This window comes from Corapipo altera, unplaced genomic scaffold (assembly GCF_003945725.1).
Source record: "Corapipo altera isolate COAL_440 unplaced genomic scaffold, ASM394572v1 105, whole genome shotgun sequence".
NCBI classification, from domain to species: Eukaryota; Metazoa; Chordata; class Aves; order Passeriformes; family Pipridae; genus Corapipo; species Corapipo altera.
The window spans coordinates 694,398-722,110 of NW_020884965.1; the positions used below are offsets into that span (position 1 = coordinate 694,398).

Sequence of the window (27,713 nt, forward strand, 5' to 3'; positions counted from 1 at the left end):
CAGCATGCTGTATACACTCATAGTTCAGTGTACAAGAGGTTCTAGATGCTGCTCTACTTCAGAGGCCCTTTTTCTGCACAGAACAGTCAAAAAGAGGACAACAATGTCCTACTAATGACTTACAGCCTCTCCTAGAGATCACAGAGTTCCCTGCTGCTTGTCTTTGACCTTGTGCAACCACATGGCACTATACCAGCATCAGGGAGGCAGTGAAAAACAAGAACTTACTCTCAGAATGTAATGTTTTAAAGTTATCTCAGACAAATGTGTAATTGCAAACATCTAAGCACAAAGCATTGGAGACCTTGGAAAGCAAATTGCCTTCATTTGAGCTTCTGCGTGTTTTGAATCTCATGATCTGATCTCTCACTGTTACTGCTGTAACAGTCTGGAAGATCTACTAAAACTTGCAGACTCTGGTTTTCTGGCTTTCATCAGAGTGCCAAATTTACCCCCATCTATTTCATCTGAAGGAAGCTGAGTTACAACAGTGATACATTTGGAGAAGATGCTCTCAAGGCAAAAACCTGTTCCATAAAACACAGAATCTGAGCTGTGACTGAAATTCTGGCTGGAGTTCTGAAACCACTCAAGTTAAATGCAATGGTTAAAGAATAATTGCCACTAAGGAAATTCAAGTTAGAACAGCTCTGTAGCAGTCACTTTGACTGACATGGGGTGGATTCTCCACACCATTACACTACTTTACTCCAGTGCAATTCCATCTATTTCAGTGTTTACTAATTCCAGTTCAAGGGAGATGATCAAAATTAGAGTCAATTGAGTCTGATATAAAGAAGTTCTCAGATTTCTCCACTCCATTAACATCAATTTCTGCACTCCATTAACAGCAGCTTTATTCTGGTGTAACTGCATTGATTTCAGAAGAGTTACACCACCCTGATGTTGGTGTTAAAGGGACAGAAAATCAGACCCTATTTCTTTAACAGTTTTACTACTTTGGAAAATACTACTTCTCTCAGACCATTAGTGCAAAAGTGCTATAGCAAGACACACACAATATTCTTGTATAATGTAATACCTGAACAATCTAGCAGATAAGAATTGTATTTAGGTTCTGACACAAAACCTACAGAAGTCAGTGACTTTTACATCAGCCCCTTTGCTCTCTCTTTAACCAAAGTTAATACACCCAGCAACAAGGATGTTGCAAGTCTCCAGGAGCAGCCCTGCCCTGCACTGCTGAATGGACTGACCATTGAACTCCATTTGCTGACAATAATTGAAGGGAGAAGGACACGTCAGCTATTTCCATGCTGCCTGTTTTACACTGAGCTTGCAGTTCCCACAGAAATGGGATTCAAAGCTGAGGAACTCCACAGTACAACACTGTGCAAGCTTTTATGGAAGAGTGTGCACGGACACACATTCGTGCAGACACATAAATATCAACTACATGTATCACAGAAGATGATCTGGTCTATTAACTTCAAGTCACTGAGATTATATGTACTGAGATCAAAGAAAGAATGTGCACTGACTTCAGTATGCTTTAAATCAGGCCTAAAATAAAGAGATTGGTAGGACTGAAGCACGATAGCCTCTTAAATATTTCAAAAGCTAGAGTTTAGCAGAAGGAAAATGTGCCATAGTAGTGCTGTTCCTAGAAAACACACACACCAGTCTATGCACATGGCTGTGAATAAACAGCTGACATTCTCTGCATTCGTTCTGAAGCAATTGCTTAAATAAAAAAAATTGTCTGTGACATAAATAATCCAGTAGGGTAAATTCCCAGAAGTGTCAGCTTTTGTATTATTGATGCCTAATATTTTAAAATAAAATCAAGTATGATTAATCTTCTCGTATTACTATAACAAGTGGAAAGAAATCACTGGCAGAATGCATTAGTGATTATCAAAAACAATCAACTGCATTTTCCACATTCAACAAAAATGGGTGGACGATACCAGTGGGAAGATTAAATGGAAAACTGATCAAAAGACATGGAAGCCTCTATTTTTAATGGAAATACATATGAAAATATCATTACAACCATGTTGCTAAGTATGCAGGACTGATGCTGCTGAACCAAAATACATTGGTATTGAAATGCCTGACAAAAAAAAAGGAATAAGTTTGAAATGGGTTTGATGGTTCACTTTGAGCTCCAGTTGTACCAAATCTTTTAAAAAAATCAATCATCTAACAGAACACTGTGATTCCACCCATTCCCATTGGGTCTAATGTGCTGTATGCTCTGTGTAGTCAGTGGCCCTCCAGTGTTAATTAGGGCATACAGGGCTCATGTAATGAAAATAATGCCTATCACAACCACCATGAGATAATTCTCAATCAAATACTGCCATGGAATGAAAACAGTGCATTGTTTCTGAGGTCAAATGGTGTTTTTTAGAGAGCCTGACAATGCATAGCTTTACTGACATCCCCAACATATCATGTCCTCTCCCAACATTGTGCAGGGCTGATTTCCCACCCACTTGCTCTCTGTTAGTGTGGCTACGTGTTAAGCAACTTCTCACAGGCCCATGACCCTCCAGAAGAATGCAAAGAGTGCTGAGAACAGAATCCAGCCTGTAACTGGTGAGGGAAGGAAACAGGCGTGACCACAGAGCTGCAGGATTGGAGCTCATCTGGAGAAAAACCTTCAGGTGATTGTCAATAAAGAGCTGCAAACCCACTTTAGTCCATTCAACACAAACTGAAACTCTCAGAGAGGTTGACCAGCTTAATTCACCACCAGACAGGAATGCAAGCTAGTTTAAGTACTACAGATCAACTAACCAGGCACAAAAGTTGCCAGCTCTGTGTATGAAAGTGCAGGTCTGTCAACACTGTATAAATAGCCACCCAAAAAAACCATTGGCCTTTTCTAGTAGGAAGAAAAAAAAAGGTTTAAATCAAAATAAATGCTTAATTCACGCGGAAACGTAAACCCCATGGGATTAGATTCAGCAGTATTATATCAGGAATGCAAAAGTTGTGTTTCAGTATTGATTAATGCCAGCAAGGCTTGAATTTGCATGTAATTTACAATCACTTCCTTCAACAAATGTCTTCATTTAGTATTATCATGAGTTTGGTGTGACAAGATTGTTACAAATCACTCTCTATCAGGAAGAATCAGTAAGAAACCCTCTGTTTATTTGGATATACTGCAACAGACATGATTGGGTGAGAAGGTATAAACATGGTTTATGTATAGAGTCCTGTACATTACTCAAGTATGCTGGTGCCACTTGAAGATTAGGAAAATTATTAGTTCTGTTCTGATAGTGTTCCCAATCTGCTGCCCCCAAGCCCATGGAAGATGGAGTCCCCGCTCTCAGGAGATCACAGTTTTTGCTTCCCCAGTGCCTGGGCCCTGGCAGCACCCCAGGGAGGTCGGGCAGCAGCACAGAGCCAGCCAGCTCTGCAAACACCTGAGAGCTCCACAAGCCAGGATGCCAAGAGAGGGACTGAGAGCTCTGATTTGCACACAGTGATGGATTAAAATCAGATGGCCAAATAGTTACCGTCCCCTAGACCATCTCCTCCATCCCCCTCGGTGGCAGCTGTCATCCTGCCATGGCACAGACAATGGAAAGGCTCATGATGCAGCTTCTGGAGTGCTCCAGTTTCCAGCTTGGAGTATTATGCCTCCAATTTGAGTTTAACTTAATATGCCTTGGTTCATCTGCCTTGCAGAGGAGGTGATCTCCATCCCAGGAGCAGGACAGACAGCTCGAGGGCCATAACCTCCTCAGCTGGTTTTTGCCTTTAATTTGCCACAGCTTGCAAGTCAGGGACCTCAGGCAGGACCTAAGTCACATGGCTGGATTTCAACAGAGCACGTAGGACTGGTGAAATCAATGGAACAAGCAGTGATTAAAGTCAAGCAGGTGCCTAAATCCTTAGCTGGACTGAGATCACTTAACCTGGACCAAGATGCTGGACTTGCCTGTACAGCTCAGCTGACAAAATTCATCCATTGGATGAATACAGTGCTGCCTACGCCAGTCTATGTGTTAATTATTAACATTTACTTGGGTAATTTTAGATTCTTATACAAAAATGTTGTTTTGAATGAAAAGCTTTAAAAACAAATAATGCAAAGACTGAACAGGCCAGGACTGTAAATGCAACACAAAGCAGAAGAGAACATACAATTCTTCCAACCTTGTTCACACTGAATTTGCAGACTGCAGATGATGGCAGACACTGAAACATTTTCTCATTTTGAAAGAAGTCCAGGCAAGTACCACATGCTGTGAAATATTATCTTATGGGAGTTGTTTTGATAAAAACAAATGGCCAATCCTAAAGATTAATGCTTCATATGATGTATTCAGGTTATTAATCCCACCCTCTTCTTTCCACTGGCCCCGGTAGTGAGTGTTTTCTGGAAAACTGCATGGAGCCAGATGGTTAACTATTGGAAATCTATACTAAAAAGATTAATGTTACCCCATGACAGGGATCAGTCATTTGTAGAGATTTCCTAATACAAACGGTGCCATTTGTTTATTCAGACTGGCTGGATGAGCCATACTCTGAGGAGACCCTAATTAGTTCTCAAAGACTTTCAAAACATTGGGGCCCAGCTGCTGAGCTGCAGTTCAACATCTGAAAGAAAATTAAACAGGTATCCAAGTAACACCAGCATCCAGGCAGACAGGTGAGAGGGACTGCTCTTCAGGCTGCCTTGGAGCTACTAATTCTAACATATGAGGAAAGGCTCTGGTGCCCTGGGCAAGGTAAGTACTTACAAGTGGCCACTGGAAAGACTCCAGTGCCTGTTGCAGAGACTAAATATTGCAGCCCTGGGTGCCATCACTCTTTAGACAGCAGAGCTGGGCACAGCCGTAGTCTGAACACCCACCTACCCCTCCCCAGTGTGAACACAGCCCACTCTGATGCACAGTAACACAATCCCAACCACCTTCACATCCTGCTTTATGCGTAAACTAAACATACTGCGAGGGAGATGAGCATGAAAGAAACACGTGCGTTTTACACAAAAAATTTCAAAGTGTGAACAGTACTTACTAAATTTCACAGTAGCCCTTCTTCCAGATGGATAAAAGAACTGATACGTCCAAGGCCACTGCAATTTCCAAACCACTTAGATTAAACCCCCCTGCATTCAGGGAAGCAGTGAAGCACCTGCTTTAAAGTGAAGCACACACTTAAATCCCATTGACTTCAGTTATGCATGTGTGCTTACACGCTCTCCTGAATAAAATAGATGTAAGCATGTGTTTAAACTTGAACCTCTGCTTTGTTGAGATGAGACTGTGAAGAGGAAAGTGAAATTTAAACTGATGTGAGGAATGGTGCTTTTATCTCCAAGCAACAAGGCCTTTCCATCAGCAGAGAATACAACCGGGTGTTCTGGGGGGGAAAATCTACATACAAGTGCGTTTCTTTTCCTTCAAAAGGACACAAGGAGTGAAAAAAGCAAAAGAAGAGCCATTCAAATTGAATGTTTTTACATAAACTGTACAAAAATTCATCCATATGAAAAGACTGACAACCCTGAGGCTGAGGCCAGGACAGATGTGAACTTGCAAACAGCTGTTGCAGTTGCAGCCATTGAACACTCCCCTGTTGTTCCTGCTCCCCTGCTGGAGCTCCCACATGTCCCCTGCAGCAGCAGGAGGGACTGTGTGTGCACCTTCCTCCACCACAGGCAAAATCAACCCCACCAGCTTCAAAAAGCAAAATACTCAAGCTGTGGTTAAATCTGTTCAATGCTGGGTGGTGAAGGAGGTGCAGGAGCACTCACAGGACTTCCTTCAAAAATTAGCACCTGACAAATAGGACCTGCTCAAAAAATGGTGTGTCTCAAGAATTACAATTATTTGGATCATTTCTTTGGTGTAAAGAAAGGTCAACTGTGATGGGCTAGGCTAAAAAACATGTTCAAGAGCACAAGAAAAACAGCAGTTTTGCTGTGTACTCCTAGAGCAAAACAAGCAAAAAACCCCAACAATAAAAAAAGTACTTTCCTAGAAAGTTACACCAAAAAATATGATTTGTAAAGGATGTCACACATCTAGTGACTGTTTTATTACTCACTAAATAAGACAGACCAGGCCAACAGCTGCAGCAACCTGGCACAGCTCTGGTGCAGCCAGTGGGACTGGACTGGAAACTGGAAACTTTGCTACTAGACTGGTACAGTTTTTCTTTTGAATCCTGGGCCATAAATACACTAATGGCTACAGACAGAAATGGTAAACTGGCTTCTGATTTATTAGTTCATGTAGTTATTTATACATAATATTTTTGCATTATATCCTTTTCTCTCCAGTGGTTTATGTGGTGTTTTTTTTTCATCTCAAACTTCACAGTTAACTTCAGTTATGAGCTTTTTGAGACAAGGATTGTTGATGCATAGAGAAACTAATGAAAGGACCTGAGATTCTGCCATAGTATCAAAATCATTCTGCTACTCTATAGAAATTTAAACTGAGATGTTTTGCTCATCATCCCAAAATCATCTCCCTTTTAGTCCTGGTATCAATTATTCCATATGTGTCATTCATGATGCAGGAAAGTATTTTCTCCCAATATATATGCAAAAGCTTCACAAAAGAAAAAGGAGGATTAACTAAAGTTAAATGAAGTCACCTTAATTTGGAGACCTGAGAGCTTTAAAAAACAGGTATTTATTAAGAAAGTGAATTTCTGAGTAGTATCCTTCCTGGTGGTATAAATATCTGGCATAGACATAATCAAGAGCACATCTTGGAGAAAATATTAAAGCAGTATATGATTTGATACCACTGCAAAAAAGCAATCAAAGCAGAGCATGGCAATAAATTAATAGAAAAAGTTATCTATCCAAACCAGACTAAAAGTAATTTTGTAAGTCAGCAGTAAAAAGTTAAATAAACACTAATTTAATCTATTTTAGATGCAGCAGTCAATAGATAAAATACTTTACTGCTCTCTAGCTCTGTGAACACAGTCAGCTGACACAGTAATTGAAAAGAAGGGAAAACCAGCTCCCTGTTGAGACCCTGAGCACTGTGGAAGCAGGAGCACAGAAACCTGGGAGAGAGACAGACCTCCTGAGTCAGGGAAGCTGCTTTTCCAGGGAAAACTGAAAAATGGTTGGACCTGTTTTTACTGTCCTGCCTTTCCACAAGCTTTTAGGCAGCACAATCATCCTTTTCCAGGGAACAAGCATTTGCATTCCTCTGGGGTGTGCAGGGAAAGGAAAGGATTAGTTCCTCCAAAGGGGTGTCCTGTGTCAGAAGCCACAAATTTCCTGGCACTGTGGAATGAGGAAGAAAACGCTGGGAGAAACAGAACAGGTTGTTGGTGGAATTCCTAGGGATTACCACTCCTCAAACACCCTGTGTTCCAGTTGTTCCCATACATATTCATTGCCAACATCAGGGGGAGGCCTCCATTCATGAAAGCAAGGAGCAATCAATGGCTAATGATGATAAAACCAACAAAATTAAACTTAGGCTTTGACTCTGAGTGGTACCTGAGCAAGTGAGCTCCTAAGCCTAAAGACAGGCACAAACTTGATAAGGTCAACTCAACGACAAGCCTTCTTCAAATCCTTCCTTTAAATAAATGAATGTAGACATTGGGATATGATTTTCTAGTTAAAAAGAACAAAATTTCTACTGATTCAATCAGAACAAAGTCCTTTGAACTGATGAAGTACTATGTAAGAAAGAATGTGGTGCTCAGAGGGCTGTCAAGTGGCCTCTTGCTATGAATTCATAATGATGCCAGCCTTTTGTTTACTGTTTCTATACCACAGGCAATTTAAGTAAGCAAGATGTACTTAGTAAACCAAAACCATAAAAATATCTGCAAACTGCTGGGAGACACTGGGGAAATGAATGATGGTAGGGATGAATGAGGAAGGTTATTAGAGTGGGAATCATGAGAAAGTGTGTTCTTGTTCTCTCTCAGGGTCGAGGAGTGCTTCTACCACAGGAGAAAATGCAGTGTCACACCAGGTGCCATTGCATTAATACATCAGAGAGCAAGGAAGACACTCTGCTCCCACTATCATTTGCAGGCCTTTTTTTTTTTTAGCAACATTAAATTTGCATTAGCTTGGATAGGAAAAAAGGCTGGCATATAGTGGGAGAGGAGCTGAATTAATATTCATAAGCAACATACTGGAAGAATGCAGAAGGGGTAAATTGAGGGAGCTTGGAAAGGGAAAGGAGACACAGACATTAGTACTCAAGACCTCCTGCGTAACACACTCTGCTCTCAAGCAAGAATTGCAATGTCTCTTCCCCATTCACACTAAATATTGCCTGCTCTGAACAGCTTTTGGATTCCCCACTCCAGGGCACTCCGGGGAGGAAACTGTTTTGGCTGAAGTTGGGCAGGAGCAGGTGGCACTCACCAGCTGTAAGTAATTTTGCTCTTGTTGGCACCACAGCAGCTCTTGGACTTCTCACAGTTTGTGTTCAGCAGGGAAGGGGGGGAGGGGAGGGAGCAAACAAGTCCTCAGTGGTGTTTAACAGCATCCCAGGCTTCGGGGCTGCCTCTTCCAAGCTGGCAGCTCCAAGCACACAGCAGAAGACACAGTGCTTCCAGAGGTGCCTGGATGGAGGTGCCAGCATGGGGGGCAGGTTTGCTTGTGCTTCCGTTCTCTGCAGGGAGAGCACGTCCCCCCTGACACAGCTGCCACTCCAAGGTGGAAACAACCCTGCAAAGCAGATGTCAGCACTGCAGAGGAGGCAGGAAAAGAGAAGAGGAGCGTGGCTTACCACCAGGTGTGAGGGATCTCTCTGCAGATGGACTATCCAGCATCAAGGCCTTTCAGAGAGCCCCAACACACATTCCTTTTCCAGCATCTCTGTGCTGCCAATTCTCCAGCCTCTGCATGTGATTGTCTACAGAAACAGGGGCTTCAGTTGGAAAGTTTCTGGGGCTACTGATGCTGTGCAAAAGTACAGTAGACAAATACTTCAATTATTACATTTAATGTAATATTTCTTCAAAGGAAAGAAGGAAGAACGTGGAGACCCATAAGTGTGGCAATGCCATTATACTGTTTGTCTGAAGTTGGTTACTTCCATCTTCAGAAGCCAAAAGTTAAGCATGGGAGCAGAAGAGGCAGCAGCTCTCTTCCCTTCTCCATTTCTTATCACAACAGAGGGAATTCAGACTTGCATGACCATCTCTTCTGGAAGAATTTTTTTAAAGTGCTTTAAATATCTTAAATCCCTCTCTTTTCTTTCAGCTATGCACCATGAAACCCTTTACACCTGGAGTCAGAAATGATTCCTTGAAACTGCAACACATTCCTCTTGCATTCCCTGACATACCCAACAGTCCAGCCCTTCATTTGGAAGGTTCCTTTCATTTCCAAATGGCACAAGTGTCATCATATGCTGTAGTGGTGCCACCCCACTCCAAACATGAACTTCACTCTCTGAACCAGCCTGGCAAATGCACTCAACAGTCATTTTTTTCCCCTCCAAGCTCACCTTTCATCACCATTCCGGACAGACACATCCTCCTTGGCAAAGATTAACACTTTGCTAATGAAGTTATCTCACCATCTTTTGTTATAACTGGTGTCTATTCTGCCATTTAACAGCAAACTCTTTTATCTGCTAAGGAGGAGCAATTACTCAATGCTATTAATATTATGAGGTTCTATTACAGTATTAGCTAGAAATCTATTTACCCAGTGCTCTCCACTAATGCACAGGTAAGCATCTGTCTCTGTGATGAAGAGTAATGTTATATAGGTCACTGGATAAAATGAACAGCTAAAACAATCATAACAAATATCCAAGAAATCACTTTCTCTTCATCTGCAGGCAACTGATTCTCACAGATTTTTCCCATAAATCCTTTTACAGTGATGCTACACAATATGGCCAAGTCCACTAATACTATAAGCCAACCTTGAGTTTGTCCCAAAAGCACACTCAGGAAAGCAAAGAGATCTGCTGGAACACCCTCCATCATGCAGCAAAGACAGCCAGGAAGCTCCTCGGGAATGCAAAGTGCCCAGATCTGACTGCACAAGTCAAAGGGCTGCTCATCACGGACACGACGGCCCCAAACCATCGTGGGAGGGAGAGTTCACCACATCAAGTGAGATGAGATTTCAGGAGGTGAATAAGCTACTTCAGCTGAATGCACATTAACCCTCGGGTGGAGCAAAGATGAAAACATTTGCCCTATTTTTTTTATTTTTTATTTTTAGAACAGATTTACCATTGCTAAAGGAAAGGCCATCAAAACCCTTGACTGGGTCTGGGAACAGCAATAACCTAATAATCTTTTTCTTACAGACAAAGTGCTCCCCAATATTTATAACGAACCATTACAGCATTGCAACTGTTCAAGCCTTCAGCTAATTACTTCCACTGAAACAAACACACAAATCTTCCAGCTCGGTGCTGCCACACACACAGACTCTCTGAGCACCAAGCCCTCAGCAACCTTCCTCTGATGGACATTTTTTTTTCCAGGAAATGACACAGAGACATAGGTAAAAGGTGATTTAGATAGACTGCTGTGTCACAAATTGTCAGGATCTGATTTAAAGACCTTGCCTTTGTCAAGAAAGACAGTTGGGTGTCTGCTTTAAAGAAGTACTGGGAATATTTTCATCAAAGGTTTGAATTGAAAAACAGTGGGAGGTAAATATCTGAGATGTTGCCAAGAAAGACCGCTATATCCGTGCAATTACCATTAACAGGGGACAGCAGTGGTTCAATGAAGTAATTCAATCTGGTGTCCTACATTTTATCAGACAGCAATTTTGAGTTCTGACATAAAAGGCTGAGAAAGAGGATTGGACTCTTTTCTGTGAAATTCAGCCTTAATTCTTGCAATCAGGAGATGTGTTCTCTGCTCCAGGTACAAGCCTACTACCCCTCCAAGGGACTCAAAAGAAGAATAACCTAATATTCACCTTAACGCTGCTCATTCACATAAGAACAAGTCATACTTTGGGCAAGTTTGGGAACTGAGTGCCTGCAGTATTACAGGAGTGTTTTCCTCCTGACTTAACTACCTCAGTATTTCCTTACTTGCAACTTTTGCCGGGAGAAAAAGACCCATTGTTTAAAAAAATTAAACAATATGATGCAGCCTAAATCAGTAAATGTATTCTTCCAAAATATAAGAGAGGGAGAGATGGTGTTTCTCAGAAAACGGCAAAATGAAAAGCTTATGGAAGCTCCCACCAGAGCAATACCATCATATGGCTTCTCATCATTCATCCACCTGTAGTGCATGCTCCTAGTTCCTGAGGGGCTTCTCCATTATCCTTCTCCACAGTGATCCTGGCAGTCAGTCCAATGACCATGCTGGTGGTTTCCAAGGTGGCCAAGTTTGCACAGCAGCTCTGCCAGGCAGAGCTGAGCAGCCCAGGGCTCCCGTGCTGGGGCACAGGATGAGCTTCACACCATCTCCACACAGCACCCACCCAAACAAGTACCTCAAACCCCTTCTTCAGGGAGATCACCAGACTTTATCCTTTTAACTCCTTTCTGCCATAATGCTTTTTGCCTAACCCTTTTCTGCATGAGTGTGCTGGCCTACAAATTCTTGTGTTATGCCACGCAGAGATCTCGCAAGGTGTCCCCGTTATTTTAACAGCACACATGTGAAAATGTTCATTTTATATTTTTCTGAGTAAAATCTCACCACAGACAATAACACCATCAGAATAATTTGCATCAGAAACAGCCCAGTGTTGCTCTTTCCACTTGGCCTACAATCAAATTTCGTCAAGTTCCAAACTTAACAAAAAAGAGCAAACTGGCTCTTGTGTTGTAGAGAATGTGGTCAGCCCCCCCCTTTAGACATGAACAAAGCCAGGACTCACTGAAGCACTCCCTCAGGGACTGCATATCCCTTTGCTTTCCATAAAATGATGTAGAATCTCCTCTAGAGACCCACCACTGTCTTTGCTCCCAAATATTAAACACCCAATACAGCCAGTGCTATTGAGGATTCTCTTCCAATGATACGAAACTGAGACCCTTGGAAGATGAAGGCTCTGTGTGTGACAGCTTAACTGCTTGCAATCAAACTAATTCGCTGTACGATGACCTGAAATGAGTTTAAAAGCACCATAATGCATGTTTAGCAATCAGTGAAGCAATCCTTTATTATTCAGGTTCACATCTGCAATTCCTGTCACATGTTACCACAAAGAGGGGGAAACACAAAAAATAATTATTTTGCTTTGCAAGAGCTGATGAGCAAAACATGAGCCACAAGTAACGTGGGCCATTAGAGACCAAACTTAGAGTGACAGCAAATCTTAAATCTATCTGCTACTTACAGAAATCTTATAATGTCCAGAAGAAGAAATTATATAATTAAAAACTTGCTTATAAATGATAATGTCTTGATTTTTCTAAATTGATTTTTGCTGGAAAAAACTTATTAAGGAAGTTCACCTGAAATGCCATCAAAAATATGAACTGAGTGTGTCTCCAGGATTTTAAACTGTAAACGAAGCTAACAACCACATTCAACATCTCCCTTTCCACCAGTAACAAAAGTTGGAGACCCTTCTGACAAATAACAGAGCTTTATATCACCCCTCCAAATACATAAAATGTCTTATTTCCTTCCTTTCTCCCTTTCTTTATTCATGCTGTCTCCATTCATCACACTTGTTATCCTTGGGAAACAGATGCCTCCAGCAAGGTACATGGAGAACCACACACAGAAGCAGAAGGAAAAGGGACCAACAAGCTGAAAATACTTGGTGAAAGAAAGGCAAGAGCAAATATAACACCATGCCAGAAAAAAAATCCCCAGTGGAATGACAGAAGGGCAAAACTGAGGCCAAGCTATTACAGACAGCACAGAACTGCTCAATTCTGAGAGCTACAGCAGGACTTAGCTTGGACAAGGAACAAGCACATTTTAGCTCAGCACTGCTTGGGGATATTGTCTCCTGAATCACCAAATGTATCTGGGAGCTGTCCCAAAGAAATAAAAGTGATTAAAGAAATTTCAGTGTTGAGACAGAGGGTGAAAATCTGTGCTTCAGCAATGAGGGGACACACTTGAAAGACCAGAAGTTCTGAAATTTGATCTCACTCCTGCTTAGTTGGGTAGGAAGCTGCTGTGGTGCTCTGCTCTCCTTCTTTAAGATGTGGACAACATAGTTTCAAACAATTCAAAGAAGAAGTGTAAGGATTAATATTTTAAAATCCAAGCATGTTATTCAAAAATGCATCAGGGCAGGGTTCTTCAGTGTGTGAGGAAACACCCCTCTGAAGGGCTGCCAAAATAACTGACCCTCACCATCCCTGTTCAAAATGATCCAAGTAGAGACCTATCCTGAGCAAATCCCAGCTCAGGTCATTTACTCTGCTTGCCTAAACCTTCCTCAAATACTGAGTTAATAATATGTGAAATACAGTTTTCTTCTCCAACATCAGTTGTTTTGCTCCAACTATTCTTATTGTGATTAGCAGGATGCTAGAAATATCCACACTCCTGCTCTTGCTCTTCTTGCTTTGCTAGTCATGTTGTTTGCAAACTCTTTAATGAGTTTCAGTTCTCCCTAGGAACAGCACTATAGTTTATAAATGCAAAAATTAATAGGCCTGGGGTAGATTTTATTACATGGCAATGTATTTAGTTGGCATTGATGATGCCTCCCTTACAGCAGCTGGTACAATAAACTGCATTTTCAATGTCTCCTGGAAAACAAAACACAACCTAAAAGATTTCAGATGAAGAAACACCAGGTTTCCTGGTCTCATTGCACCACACCAAATCTGCTCCAAGGAGGGCTGCAAACACTAATGAGTAATTACAGCCCACAGAGAGATTTCTACTGGGGATCTTGTCCACTTTTCTTGAATCTGAATTACTATCAGAAAATTCATAACCTCTGTTGTCAGCTTCACTTCTGCAAAGAATGGGCACGTGGAGAATTTAAAGTGCAGCTAAAATGGATTTCAATATACCCTTCACAATAATAGTTGGTAAAACTAATTACAGTGAGAAAATTGGAGATCATTCATTACCCGACTAAGCAAATTAGGATTCGTTAACAATGATTTATAGTGCCAAACACAGGATAACAAGGATTGTCTTTCAACTCTGGTTACAGGGGACATGACAGTTTATGGTGTGGTGCCATCCCAACAGCCTTTGTAGACCCACAGTATTTCAGAGGGATACACACTTTTACATAAGCAAAATAAATTTAAATGCACTAAAAATAACTGAGCAGCTTAATCTACTTGCAAGAACAACAGTTCTTTGTTTACCAACACCATTGTGTACATGATGTGGAGCACAGCACCACATCCCTTCTGCAGCATTAGCTGCTTGGATTTATTAAACCTCTTCCAAATGATACTTTTGATCTAATCTGTTTCTCTCCTGTGGGAGCCGATGGGTCCCTACTGGACTGTTCTAAAGTGGAATCTCTTAACACACTCTCCCCTTGGAGAGGCAACAGCACCACAAATCTGACTGCCCCAAGGAACAAAGCACAGGCTCCTCAGGATCACTGCCAGGGCACATGGACCAGGCAAGGAGGGAAAATCTCCTCTCTGAATGTGCTGGTGTAAGTAATTCCACATTTGTTCTGTAAGACAATGTCTCAGATGAAAACACCCCTATTGCACAGGGCAATATCTGGCCTTATCTAGGCCAAAGACTGGTTTTCCATCATTTCCATACTAAACACCACTGGTGCTCCCCTTATTCTCCTTGGGATGAGTTTTTAGAGCTCTGAGTAATGTAATGCAACACTGCACAGCCCAGAGTGTCCCAGTGGCCTGCTGTAACCACACAAACATCTGCTGAACTGAACCCACCCAGGGCCAGGCTGGAGAGCACAGCTGATTAGTGAGAGCCCTTGGGAATACGGGCACGATTTATGTTTGTCTGAGTCACCAGCCCATGTGCAAAGCACAGGTTTAGCTTTTCTTTCTTTTTTTAAGGTTGAGCAAGAGCATTGTTTGGAAGAGAAGGGTCACAGGAGCTTTATTCTGCCTTCCAAATATTATTTCCATTGCCTGCTTATTAACGAATTTTATCTAGTTTTGAAAAATCCACAAACTCCCTGCATTTAGGGGAGGGAAAAAAAAAAAAGCAGCACCTGCTAACCAAAAATAAGCATTAAAAAAAGGAACAGAAAACCCTCAGAAATTGCCACAAAGACTCAAGAAGCAGATCTGTGCAGGAAATGGAGATAAGTTGCCATAAACATGGAAACTGTGCAATTACAAAGAACTTGACAGTCTTCAGAATTGGGTTTGTTGTTTAGAAGGAAAACATTCAGTCATTTAGGTTTTGATTTCTTCTCTTTTTTGTGTTGCATACCAGTGAACCACTGTATCTCTTCATGTGAATTTGGCTGGATGGAAGATACATAAATGAGCAAAAATCATTCTTCAAAACCAGATAAGAGAAAAAGCTTTACTGTTGTACAAATTCCAATCATATTCTAAAACATTTCAACCCCCAGAAATCTTAAAGCAGCTGGACAACATTAAAAACTCACATAATTCAAATAGCTTTTCCTTTAAAGTTAAAAAGGTTGTGATTTTTTCTAAAATTCTAACTTCTAATTTCCAATTGTCTGTTTTGACTTCTTGATGAGACATAATCTACCTTTTAGTCTGTCTTTGATGAGAGACAATGACAATTTACAATGCAAAAAATATCAAAGACAACGAGGAGATTTCCCAGGAAGCATTCAGTTATGATTTCTTAGGGCACACCAATATTAACAGCACGTCTAGATATTTTTTTCATATACACCAATCATAGACTGGCCCGACCCCACAGCAAACAGTAAAGTCAGGCCAGTTGGAGTCCTGTAACACAGGTGGCTTGGGAAGAGGAAACTCAGGACAGGCAAAAGACTGCCTGGAGGCCTGACATGGGAGAATCAGAATGACTTTTACCTATGTCTCTTCTTTCTGACTATTGATCTAATAATATGCAAAAAGGATGGGAAAGTGTCTCCTCTGACAAGGAGCACTAAGACAGAGGAAGCAGATTCCAACAAGAACAAAAATGTCTATTCAACAAAATCTGCTGAACACACCAACATTTGTGAAAAAAGTAAAAGAGAGTGGTTCCTAACTGAAGACCAAACTTGTTGGGGTATTTAGAACTCCCTGACAGCCCTGTACTGTTAACACTCCATCAGTGGTCACTCCCCTGGCCCCTTTGCTGAAGGCATCTCATTACAAAGTCTGTTTAATCAGTGGCAGTCCCATCACCCCAGCTGGGGGTGGGTTAGGCTGAATCACCTGATGGAGATTCCCAACCCTCTCCATTGCCTTCCTGGGGAAGGTGGGGTGTCAAAGCAGGCTGTGGCAATGCCCTCCCCAGAGCACGAGCATTTTAACTTTACCTATTGCTTTTCAAGGAGCACTAACACAGAGCCAACATGAACAGAATTCGCTCTCCAACTTTGCCATTCAGAAATTTACCTACTTATTGTATATAATCAGGTAAGATTTCAGCCTTCACCACTACTGAAAGTGCATAATGAATTCCTAGGATGGAGCTATCATAGAGATATTACAGAAACGATTTTGTGTTACTGGGAAGTGTCAGCTTTATAAATGTTTCCTAGACACTCCGTGATCTCAGGAGACTTTCTGTAGAATATCAGGATCTAAAAGTCATTTCGGCTTTGCTGTAGCATGCAGAGCATCCACAAACATTGCAGACACATGACCCACCACCCATCAAACCTGAGTGCCTGGCAAAAGCATGGTTCTCAAAGGAGATTCCAAGTTGAACAAATATTATCTCTATGCTATGTAGCATGGCCTAAACACACAAAGACTCCATGAATACTTGGATTTAAACAGCAAATAAATGTTACCTAATCTGTACCTCAATGTTCATTCATTTCTGAATAAAACCTGCTTCCATATGCAGTAGATGTCCATCAGTGCATTTTAACTTACCTGGTTCCTATGTTTCCTTGGGTGAGCTGCATTACATAATATTTCATATCCAATGTATATCACATATGGAATAATTTCCAAAGGCAAAAGCTTTGTTATTATCTATTAAACTAGAAGTTATTTTTACTTTCTTTGAGACCAGTGACCCTTGTTTTGATGTTCTGGGTTAACACTAAACACAAAAACTAACAGTCTTTTCTAGTTAAAAGCTTTGGAAAAATAAAGACAATTCAAGTGCATATTCTTTTGCACTTTGATAATACAATAATTACATTTATCAGAAACACATGCTAGTTGGATCATTCTGGAGCATTTTTCTCATTGTCTGGTACTGTAAAACACATCTGGGTTTTATTTGCCCCATGTAAGTTAATAAGGGTACTGACTTCTTTAAAACAATAAGCAAGATAATCCTAAAAACAATTTTCCAAAGTGAAAAGGGAGGAAAAAACCCTCCATGTAAGTGTAAAAACAACTTTAAGATAGAAGCTGAAGAGTATTTTCTACCTCCTTGGCTATTAGAGAAGAAAATAAAAAGAAAGTTAAAGAAATCTTAACAGTGTGACTAAAGACAAGAAACAGCACAGTTAAATGTATTAATGGCACCTAACAAGGGATGTCTCCCCCACCAACACAGATCCAAATCAGAATGATTTGAAGTGCCAATACATTGGCCCTAGAAGATGTCAAGCTTCTTCTTGTTACTAAATCCCTCACTCAGGAGAACTGGAAACTTTCAAGCCCTCCGTTGGAGCATAGGGGATGTTGACACCTTCCAGATTTTCACTTTACTGGACCAACCCACAGACAGTATGGTGCAGGGAACAGCAGATGGCTTGTCTTCTGTTACCTCTGCTGCCTAAAGATGAAGCTGAGCACTGCTCTCAAACCATGCATATTCAGCTCTCGCTGTAAGGAGAACAAGGCTTATTTATATATTTATATATAGATATATGTTACAGCCCTTCAGCCCATATTATATTTGTCCCATTCCAGAGCATGTCTATAAATGTTCATATGATTTGAATTTTCCCAGACAAAGGAAAGCAATTCCCTCTGAACTATGGGAAGACAGTCGAGTTTTAGTTTTAATGCAAAATAAACGTTGAGCCATTTGATATCATTTTTCCATTCATCTCCTCCTTCTTAAAAATACAAGTGACACAAACCAGGGAAAGTGCTGAAAAAAGGAAAGCAGTCTGTTTTTCTGTTTCACAACTTACCTTACACTGATCTGGGCTTTGGTATAATTAGAACAACGACCACAAAGCTTTTTCAATTGGTGATGCTCTTTTCACACCTCACCACCAGCAGTATGAACATTCCGTTGGTGCAGAAGTCCAAGGTAAATCCAGCAGGACACAGCACTTCTCCAGGTATTAAGCAGTTTTTGTGCTTGCATTTTATACTTTACAGGTAAGGTCACATGAACACAGTCTAATCACATAACTTTCTTACAAGATCATCGACCCCTGTGACAAAAGACCAAATTCACCATGTACTAATAGAAGAAAATTACTCTCTGGGAATCTGACAAGAGAGCAACAAAGTTTTTCCATCATGTAATTGAATACCATACAGTTTTATTTTCCCCAGAGTCTGATGAAAAGATAGAAACAGGCTTTGATTATGCTGTTAACCTCACAGAGCAATGCTACAGGACAAGGTTCACTGCATTTTACCCACCTGGTTTTGGACATACATAATGCTCTGCTTCTCTTACAGTTTTATAAAGGCAAAAAAGACGTGCTTTGAGAACACAGCATAAGTTACAAGTGAAACAGGGTATAAGCAATTTAAATACAAGTCTTGGAAGAAAATAAACAGTACATTGGATTGACTGGAAAACATTTTTTTACTGCCAAACTTATTTGTGCAAGTAAAAGGTATATTGATGAATGTGGGAATGAACAGATAGAAAGGTATATAGACTGTTAAATCAATAGGTGCATGCAAATAAATCACAAAACCAAAAAAACTGATCAATTTTCAAACCAGCTGGGGCCTGATCCGCTTTTCAGGACATAAAATGTAAATCTGGCATAAATACAAGTACAGCTGCATTTCCCAAGAGTGAACATGAGACATGGGGCTTCTAAGCAACAGGTAGAAATCACTGTGTCACGTTCTCTGGACTGTGGTACACAGGAGATGAGGCAAAGAATTGCTACAAGGGGAAATCAAGATCCTGCCATCTCAGATTAGAGAGCTGGTAAGACCATGGTTCATTTTATGTGCTCTAATTGTGTAAATTAAATACTGTTGGAATTTATGTAGTAATTAATTAGTTCAGGAAAACACTGGCCACCGTGTTGGCCAAAAAACCATGACAAAACCCTACTTCCAATGCACTTGTGGAGGAAGAAATAACAAAGGTATGTTAAGCTGTGGGCCAGAGTGGGTTGGTTGGTTAGTCCCATTCCCACACACTAAGGCACTTTTGTCTGAGGAGGAAGCTATGCTGTTCAGAGGCACATGTGTGAAAGTTGAGATACACTTACAAAGTAGCCTGTTCCCAAGCTGGAAGGAGCTGAGCTCTGCAATAAAACACAAAGACAAAGTGGAAAGTCAGTGATGGTTTTTAACACGTTCCAATCCACACAGCTCATTACCAGCCCTTTCCAAGCTTTTCATCACTACATCACAGCACCAATGTGCTGCCCCTTGTCATCTGCTACTGAAACAAACACGCTGTTGCTTAATTTTTCCCTTTACATCTCTCAACGACTCTGAGATGGTAACGTGCTATTTACTGAATTCCAAGCTTCTGCGGTGGACGTAATTGCCAATTTATTTGACAGGCAGCTGGGTAATGAATTAATGATGGCATTTCGCCCTGCACTGAGACTAAACAGACACTCATCAACCAGCCTCCCTGACATGCTGACATTCAATGCCCTGGACTCCAGCTACTCAGCTTCGTGGCCACAAAGGGGCAGGCGGGAGGGGGAGAAGGAAAAAAAAAAGTAGACTGACTTCAAAACAAAAAGCCCGGTGGGTTTGGATGACTTTTTCAGTGTATGACCTGTTTGCCAATTTATTCCCGAAAGGCCCTGGTTAGTACACACATAGTGCTTTTCTAAAATGAGACATTTTGTAAACATAATTAGTAGTCTGAAATGTAAAGAACGCGTGGGCACAGAGAAGCCGCTTCAGTCAATGTGCCGTTTTCTCGAGAATGCAGCCACTACAATTTCCCATTTGGATGTCCACATTGTTTGACAAACCAAGGACTTAGAAAGAAAAGAAAAACCACAAGCAGCAAACATCTACAGTGTGAAATAGATTTCAAAACCCAAACTCATAAAAATAAGTGAAACCAATATTATTGCCATGGGAAATAATCAAATGGTTTAAATGCTTTAAACAAAAAACCATCATGAAATTCAGTTTAAGTGGGGCATGATCACAACCTCTACATTCACAGGAATTAAGGAGATAAAGGGTTTTGTTTCATTAGTTTTTCATCTAAGCAATGGGGATTACACAGCAGGTTCTCTTAGAGACACGGGGAGAGACTGAAACATCTCAGTCCTAATCCAGGTCACTGCCTGTTCCATTAGAGGGTGGGTGAACAGTTCCCAGTGCTCCTGCCCGGAGAGTCGATGGACAAGGAAGCAAAAAGCAGAGGACCATTCTCTAGTGAGCACTGAGACAACCAGTCTGTAACTCCTGTAGCTCAATTCTCATTTCTGTTCCTCAGCACAGGCTCATTTTCAGTAATGCCACAGCTCAGGGATAACCAGGAACTGCAGAGGGGCCCAACCAGCCTGGGCAAACCACTGGAAAGACTGAGAATTTGCATCTCTTCATCCCTGTTCTGATACTCTTCTGCAGGGGACTCCAACAGCAGATCTGCAGTGCACAGGTCTGGTTATCAGCATGCAAGGGGAGCTCCACAGAAACAAATAAATTCCAAAGTCCTCATGTACCCACTCCTGCTGTTCTGGAGCCTCAAGTTCTCTCTACCACCATCATCCACAGCAAGGCCCACCTGGCCCAGTGGCAATGCCCCTGACAGTGCCTCTGCTCAAGAATGAGTACTGCAGATCTGGGAACAAGTGGCCATGAGGTCCCAGGGCTCAGCACAAGTGCTCTGCTTTCCTCAGTGTTGCTGTGACCATTCTCTGTGCTGGGAATAACCTGGTCACCACCACAGCCCCGGTCATTGCCCAGCCTGGCCACTGTTCCCAGATGGGAAGTGCCCTCCATGGGCCACAGGCCCTGGATTTGGGAGCCTGTGGCCCCCAGGCTGCAGTTCTGCAGCCCCTGGCAGTGAGTGCAGTGCAGCACACTCCAGTATCAAACACATCCACGTTCCTGGCAAAGCACACCGCAAAGCCTGCCTTCCTCCTCACTCATCCTGCTTTCTGCTTCATGCCATTTACATTCTTTTAATTTAAGCTGGAGAGATCTGCCCACAAGTACAACACGTGCAATCATTATAACCACTTTTGTTTCAGCTATGTACAGATGCCAAGCGAGTCCCACTCTTTCACTAACAATTTTTAAAACTTACTTTACTGGCTGAAAGCTCCAAAGTTTGCCTTCTGCATCTGTGTGTAATTTTTGTCTGCTTTCTATTCCAAGTTTTGGAAGGATCAAGTATCAAAACAAAACAATAAAATGGAAGAAAAAAAGAATAAGCAAACAAAATATTTCCCACTGAATATTTTCATTCCTTCAAAAGCAATGTTGCAATGGCTATGGGAGGACAGTCGAAACATAGCAGTCAAATGACTTTCACTGAACAACTGTGCATTTCCAGGGAATTTGAGTTTGCTGGATGGAAATATAGCCCTTCACACATTGCATGCTGCATATGGAGAGTACAGTTTGCAAACTCTTTTTAATTGAAGTACAAAAGACTGTGTTGCACATGCATGGATGACTACGTCAGCTGTGTGTGAACTGTGTGTTGACGGAGCACAAAGGCTGAAGCGAGGGCTATGCAAGAGACAACTTCTCACCTTCTGGATAACTCCCAATAGCGACAGGATCCCACTACCCAGTGCCCAGCCTGGGTACCAACTGCACAAGCATCTTTACAAGCCCATGCTGAGTCGTGATCCTGCACTGGATGGTTCTACATCTCTTATATAAAGTGTGCCTATAATAGAGGTAATGGTTTCACTTTCCGAAACCCTTTGCAAAATAGGACATTAGATATACTACTTGATATTCACACAACCAGCAGCAGAAGCCTGCATTAGGTGCCCATCAGCTTGCTTAAAATTATCATGGTTTTGGTTTTGTTATTTTCATTCTGGGTTTGTTTTTGTTGGGGTTTTTTTGTTTTGTTTTGTTTTTTGTTTTGTTTCCTTCCTTTCTTAAAGAGAAGAACTTTGGCCCAGAAGCAAAAATGTAGTAACCCTCATGTAAGCATTAGTTTATTGTGTACCAAAGAAAATTACATCCTTGAGGTCTTGGAAGGCACAGTTATACCCATTTTGCATATATATTGTGCATTACTTGGGGAGCTGGGTGGGGAGAAAGACTGTGTTGTACATATTTGTTCTGGCTATTGTTTATGCAGGTCTGACTGAATGAAGGAACAGTGGGTATCATTTCAATTTCTGATGTCAACATCAAATTACTTATTTAATTTCATGCCTGGCGAAGCATTGTATAGCTACACGCAGAATCATTTCACTTCATTTGTTATGCTGTGTTTTCTTGGCGATTGGCTTGCCTTCCAACTGACAGCTTTAATTACGACATGAATTTGATTGCACTGCCGAGGAATTAACATAATGCAACAAAGCATTTAAGCACCCAACCTTAGACACACAAACACACACATACACCCCCTCGCAAACACACACACACAAAGCAGCAGCCACTGCAGCTGATCAGCTCCTGGCATACGCACACAAACACACACAGAGCTCTGCTTGTGTGATCCCACTTCGGATACAGCCAAGATTGCTGGTGACATTCTGGAGAAGGAACAGCACTGAGGATTTCAGAGCACATAACCCAAAGACTGTCCCTCAGTTTGTCTTTCTCTGGGCTCTGTACAGGTGGGAGGAATGAGAGACAAGAGAATTGGAAATATCCCATATTTGAGCCTGAAACTGTGAGCTGCCCACAGGATTAACCTGCTGGGGGTGTAGACACGTTTCTTCACGAAGCAAAGAGTAACAGACCTGGTGGGCAGGGGACTTCAGGACTTCACCCTCAGTGATACCTCACTGTGACCTACTCTCAAAGCCCACAAGGCAGTAGGAGCACACAAACCACTGGGAAAAGGGAAGCACTCATGAAGAGTGCATCAGCTTGGATGAGAGCCCAGGATGAGACCTTTCATGTAGGGGCCAAATGGAAAGATTCCTGTCCCACTCCCTGTTCAGGAATTGGAAAAACATTCCAGACAGAAAGGTGCCAACTGTTTCTTCTGGTTTGTGATTCCTTGTTCAGCAAAGCAAGCAGAGTCCAGGCGCTCCAGACTTCTGCTGTGCAGCAAGAGTGGATGATGTGCTGCCTCCCAGCCCATGGCCACATGTGAGAGGCTTCTGCTACTCATCCCCTCACTGAAACCCTGCAATCAACACCAGAAGCAGCAGGCAGGGTGAGATCAGATAGATCAGGGATTTAGGAATGTGCACCAAAGGAATCAGGTGTTTCGATTTTTTGATCAGCAAAGAGGTGGGTGAACCCCTGAATACTCAGTGCATTCGCCATCCAGGTTAGATGTAATTCTCATGTTTTCCTCAAGTAAATCTCCTGGCTGTTTTGTGAAACATGACTAAAAAGTATTCCAAAGAGGGAAGACTCAATTAAAAATAAATATGTACAGAAAGATAAGGAAAACAAGTTGACTGAGTTCCAAGCTGAGCAAAAGAGAAAGCACTGCCATCTTGTCTCCAAGCAAGATCTCAACAAAATGAATTCTACTACTGGCAAGATTTTGATGAGATTAAACTGACGACAGCACCCTATATATAAAGGAGGAGCAGCTCTCCAATTTCTCTTTTAGGCCCCTGGAGCTACCTCCGTCCATAAAAGAAAAAACAAGTTGTCATTCCATAAAAACCCCAACCTATAAAGGGGAGAAAGGCAGAGAGCCATGGGTTTATGAAATTCAAACGGGGAGCTGCATCAGGGCACTGCCACATGCCTGCACTGGAGCATTCGAGCAATCATTATCCCTAATCTAGCAGAGGTCAAATTCTCTGCTAATTATGTTCTCTCACAGAGGGGTGTGTGCCTGTGCACACACGTGCAAGATGAGGACAAAGAAAGGAGTTGATGGAAATCAGTCTCACTGCATTGCATCTGACAAGAACAGAGGATATTCCTCTTCCTAGTGTCTGAGTATCTCAAGCCTCATTAGGAGAAAAGTCTCCTGTTTAACATGGTCTTTTCACTGAATTATCTTCTTTTCATTTCTGCCCACCTCTCACAATTGCTGCAAATTACCGGCTTGGATCTCATTAGCCTGGAAAGGAGTCACTCCTTGTAAACACACTTTGCATCACTCTGTGTTATCCAAGGACTGCAGGTATAGTTACAACAGGCAGAGTTGAAAGATCCCTGACAGGAGAGAGAATGAAGGCACTGACGTGTCCGTTTGCAACTGCATATTCATTATCCCATCTCCCTCATCCTGCATCTGTCACTGAACCATCACTTAGGCCCCACATCAAGGCCCATGAAGCTCCAGCACTGCTGTTTCACCAGCCTGCTTACAACTGGGGATCAGGAAATGATCATCTACCTGCAGTATGTGCACTTCATTCATTATCCACATTTCCATACAGGAGCTTAATCTTACAATGCTGTCAGGCTACATTAGCAGAGATTCATTATTTTTCATGGCCAAAATTTGCTTTCTGACCTCAGGGTTACTCTGCCTGCCATGTCTTATATTTTTGTTCTATCTTCTGTTGGGTGTACAACTTTTTGTGTATTTCTCCTGAGAAAACAGTTGTGAAAACAGAAACAAATCTTCAGAGAAAGCTTACTCTGTTGTCTGACATGTTTTCTGGACAGTAACTGGTGAGTATCATTAGACAACTGACTTCTTCAAAAGATATTATTTAAAATAACCTTATTAAGCTCTTGAAGCATCTTTGTGTTCAAGATCAAGTTCAGGGCAGGCTCCCCCACACGTGAAAGTGGAAGTATCACTGGCACTTTGTAAGGCCCTGTCATTTCAACACACGGAGTTTGGCTTTGGGAGAGAATGGGATGTGCTGCTCTCAACTGAAGGAGTCTGAGAAAGGCCACCACAGGCCCAGGTAAGATGAAAACTATCTCATGCATCTTTTTCAAATCTCAGCTGAACTGGTAACACCAGACCAGAGACACATGCTTGTATTGGAATGAATTATCAAAGCATAAAGAAAATTTCCTTATTAAGCAGAATATAAATTATGTATAACATTTTCAAACGTTCACATAACGTTCCTTTTGAGCAACCTGTGAATCCCTATGTCCTCTCTCAGATGCACTGGGAAAGTTGTATTTGCTCTCTACTTCCTTTCAATTTGCCACAGTGCCAAGACAAAGGAAAAGTATTGTAAAAACATCAGAGAAAAAGTGGATTTGATGGGTGGAGGGGGAAGCAGGACTCTGCTCTCACTGCCAGGTCTGGCACTGCAGTGCTGTGAGCTGCTGGGAAGCTCAATAAGGCTCAGAGCTCTCCACTCAGTACATTGCAAGGGAGCAACAAGGCTAAATTAAAACCATGTGTGTAAGGAGCTGTGAAAATTTTTTGCTGGAAGGTGCTGTGTAATTGTGGAGTTCATTGCAGTGACTTCTCAGCTGCCACAGGGCTCAGAGGCAAAGGATGGCAACGGTGACAGGCTGCCATCCACTGCTACCTGTACAGAACATTTACTCACTATCTCCTCTGGTTTCAATCTGCTCTTCCAAGGAGCCCCCAGAGTGACCTCACCTGACAGCTCTGAAGGGCAGGCTCTGAAGAGTTTAGCTGACTGTACCCATAAAGGTTGGCTCTGGGGAAGAAATGGACCTCTACAATAAGGTGACAAAGGGATGTGGAAAGAAAGTGCTACAGATTTCACACTTTCACAGAAAAAGAAAAAATCAGGCATCTGCTCCAGTGATATGCACAATTCAGCAAAAATTGCTAGCTGTGTGCCTCGAGGCTTAAATTTGCACAACGAAATGTATCCTTTACAAAGGTATTTCTTTTAATGCCTGCTCAGTTCAGTTTTATTGGATTGGCCTATAGAGGACACCATCTGGTATCTGTCATCCAAATCTACATAGACATGCTATCGATAAAATCCCCATTTCCGAAATGTGGGTTAGTTGAAAGTAGGGCCAGATTGCTGGCTGATACAAATTGGACTGACTAATGTAGCCATCCATGCTTTTACCAGCCAAGGATCTGACCTACAAAATCCCCAATTTAGATACTCTTTGGGGACAGGGCCGTCTTTATATTCTGTGTTGTAAAGCATGTAGCACAGAGGACACAGAACCATGAATAAAACACTCAAGGATTGTGATGGTACACATAATAAATAATAATAATCTGATTGCGGCAATAGAGAGATTTCTGTAGTCATTCCTCTGTCAGAATAACTCGTGTGTGTCACCCCGTGAATGGCCAGCATTCTCCAGGAGAAAAACACTCTCCACAGAGCTGCCATCTAAGGCCCTTCCACAGCAGTTTAGGTAGAGCAATAAAGGCAGAGCTTATGCTATTGTTGGCCATGTTATATCAATTCATTATATATAAGTTAGCTGAGTCTCTCTAGACACTCTAATACTTTTCATAAAGACAGTATTTAGCCCAAAGAAATACATTCTTTTCCTTCCCCACTTGGGGTAAAAAGAGGCCACCTCACTTCTCAACTATGCAGAACATTTTTACTTCATTAAATGGCCTTTGAATGTTTCAAAAGTAATGAGTATTTGCACACAGAAAGACATTGTATCAAACTTTAAGAAGTTTTCTGAACTGGGGCAGGAGATTAAGTTATCTCTTCCTCTCCAGAAACCCCAAAAGAAGGAGATTTTAGCAACAAACCATCCCAGAAACTAAATCACATTATGACTTACGCCCCTCAGAAAAGCCCAGCAGGGTTCCCCAGAGCAGTGTTCAGCTGGAGGAGTCATACTCACGTCACTGAGTCTTTCCCGGGAGCTGCTCCGATGGAAACCCTTGGACTCCCCGCTCGCGCTCTCGCTGTCACTGTCCCGGCAGCTGTTCTGACCTGGCTTGAGCTGCAGGAGAGAGAGAAAACAAAGAGAGACAGAGTTTAGCCTGGTCCAGGCAAGCGCCCTTGTCCACTGCTCTTCTTTAACCCAGCCCCAGGTGCACACAAGGCAGTGTTTATGTGGTGCTTTCAGCACTGTCACCGTGTGACCTTGTGCCAGGGCAGGACCTCAGTGAGACCACGAACACAGAATCTCGTGCACCACAAAGAGGGTGTGAGGTCCAGGGGCTGCAGGCAGGAAGGGGCAACACTCATGTCCCAAGGAAATCACAGTTTAAGACCTTCATTTGGGAAGCTTTTAGACTTCTCAAGGTATTTCTGCCATAGATGAAGTTGTTAAAGTTACCGTCACATTGCAGCATGCGCAGAGTCAAACCCTCCCTCATTACAGCACAATGTAATGTGGATTCTGAGATCCATGGAAGCCTCCCCAGGGGAAGAAGAAGTCATCACTCCATAGAAGCCTTTTTTTGGCTGGAATACCCCCTAACCACATTGCTTGGTACAATAAACAATTCTTGACTAACCTCAATGTTCATAATACAACATGATCTACTTAATAGGTATCAAATTGCTTATGCCTTTCAAGCCAACTTTAATGAACTTTACTGGCATTGTAATAAAT

The 27,713-nt window shown here is 41.9% G+C and overlaps 1 protein-coding gene across 4 annotated transcripts in view; it reads right to left on the reverse strand.

Annotated features, from left to right (window-relative positions):
* The window catches only part of LOC113957338 (autism susceptibility gene 2 protein-like), a 400,579-nt gene that overhangs the window by 28,826 nt on the left and 344,040 nt on the right, over window positions 1–27,713 (reverse strand). For 2 of the 4 annotated variants that reach the window (XM_027664720.1, XM_027664722.1), the window contains exons 3-4: window positions 26,994–27,095; window positions 19,394–19,429 (exon numbers count right to left, since the gene is read on the reverse strand). In XM_027664720.1, the coding sequence (XP_027520521.1) occupies window positions 19,394–19,429; window positions 26,994–27,095 (138 nt within the window). Of the gene's footprint in view, window positions 1–19,393; window positions 19,430–21,963; window positions 22,003–24,313; window positions 24,429–26,993; window positions 27,096–27,713 lie in introns of those variants that run through there. The other 2 variants (XM_027664723.1, XM_027664721.1) reach the window with 2 other exon arrangements.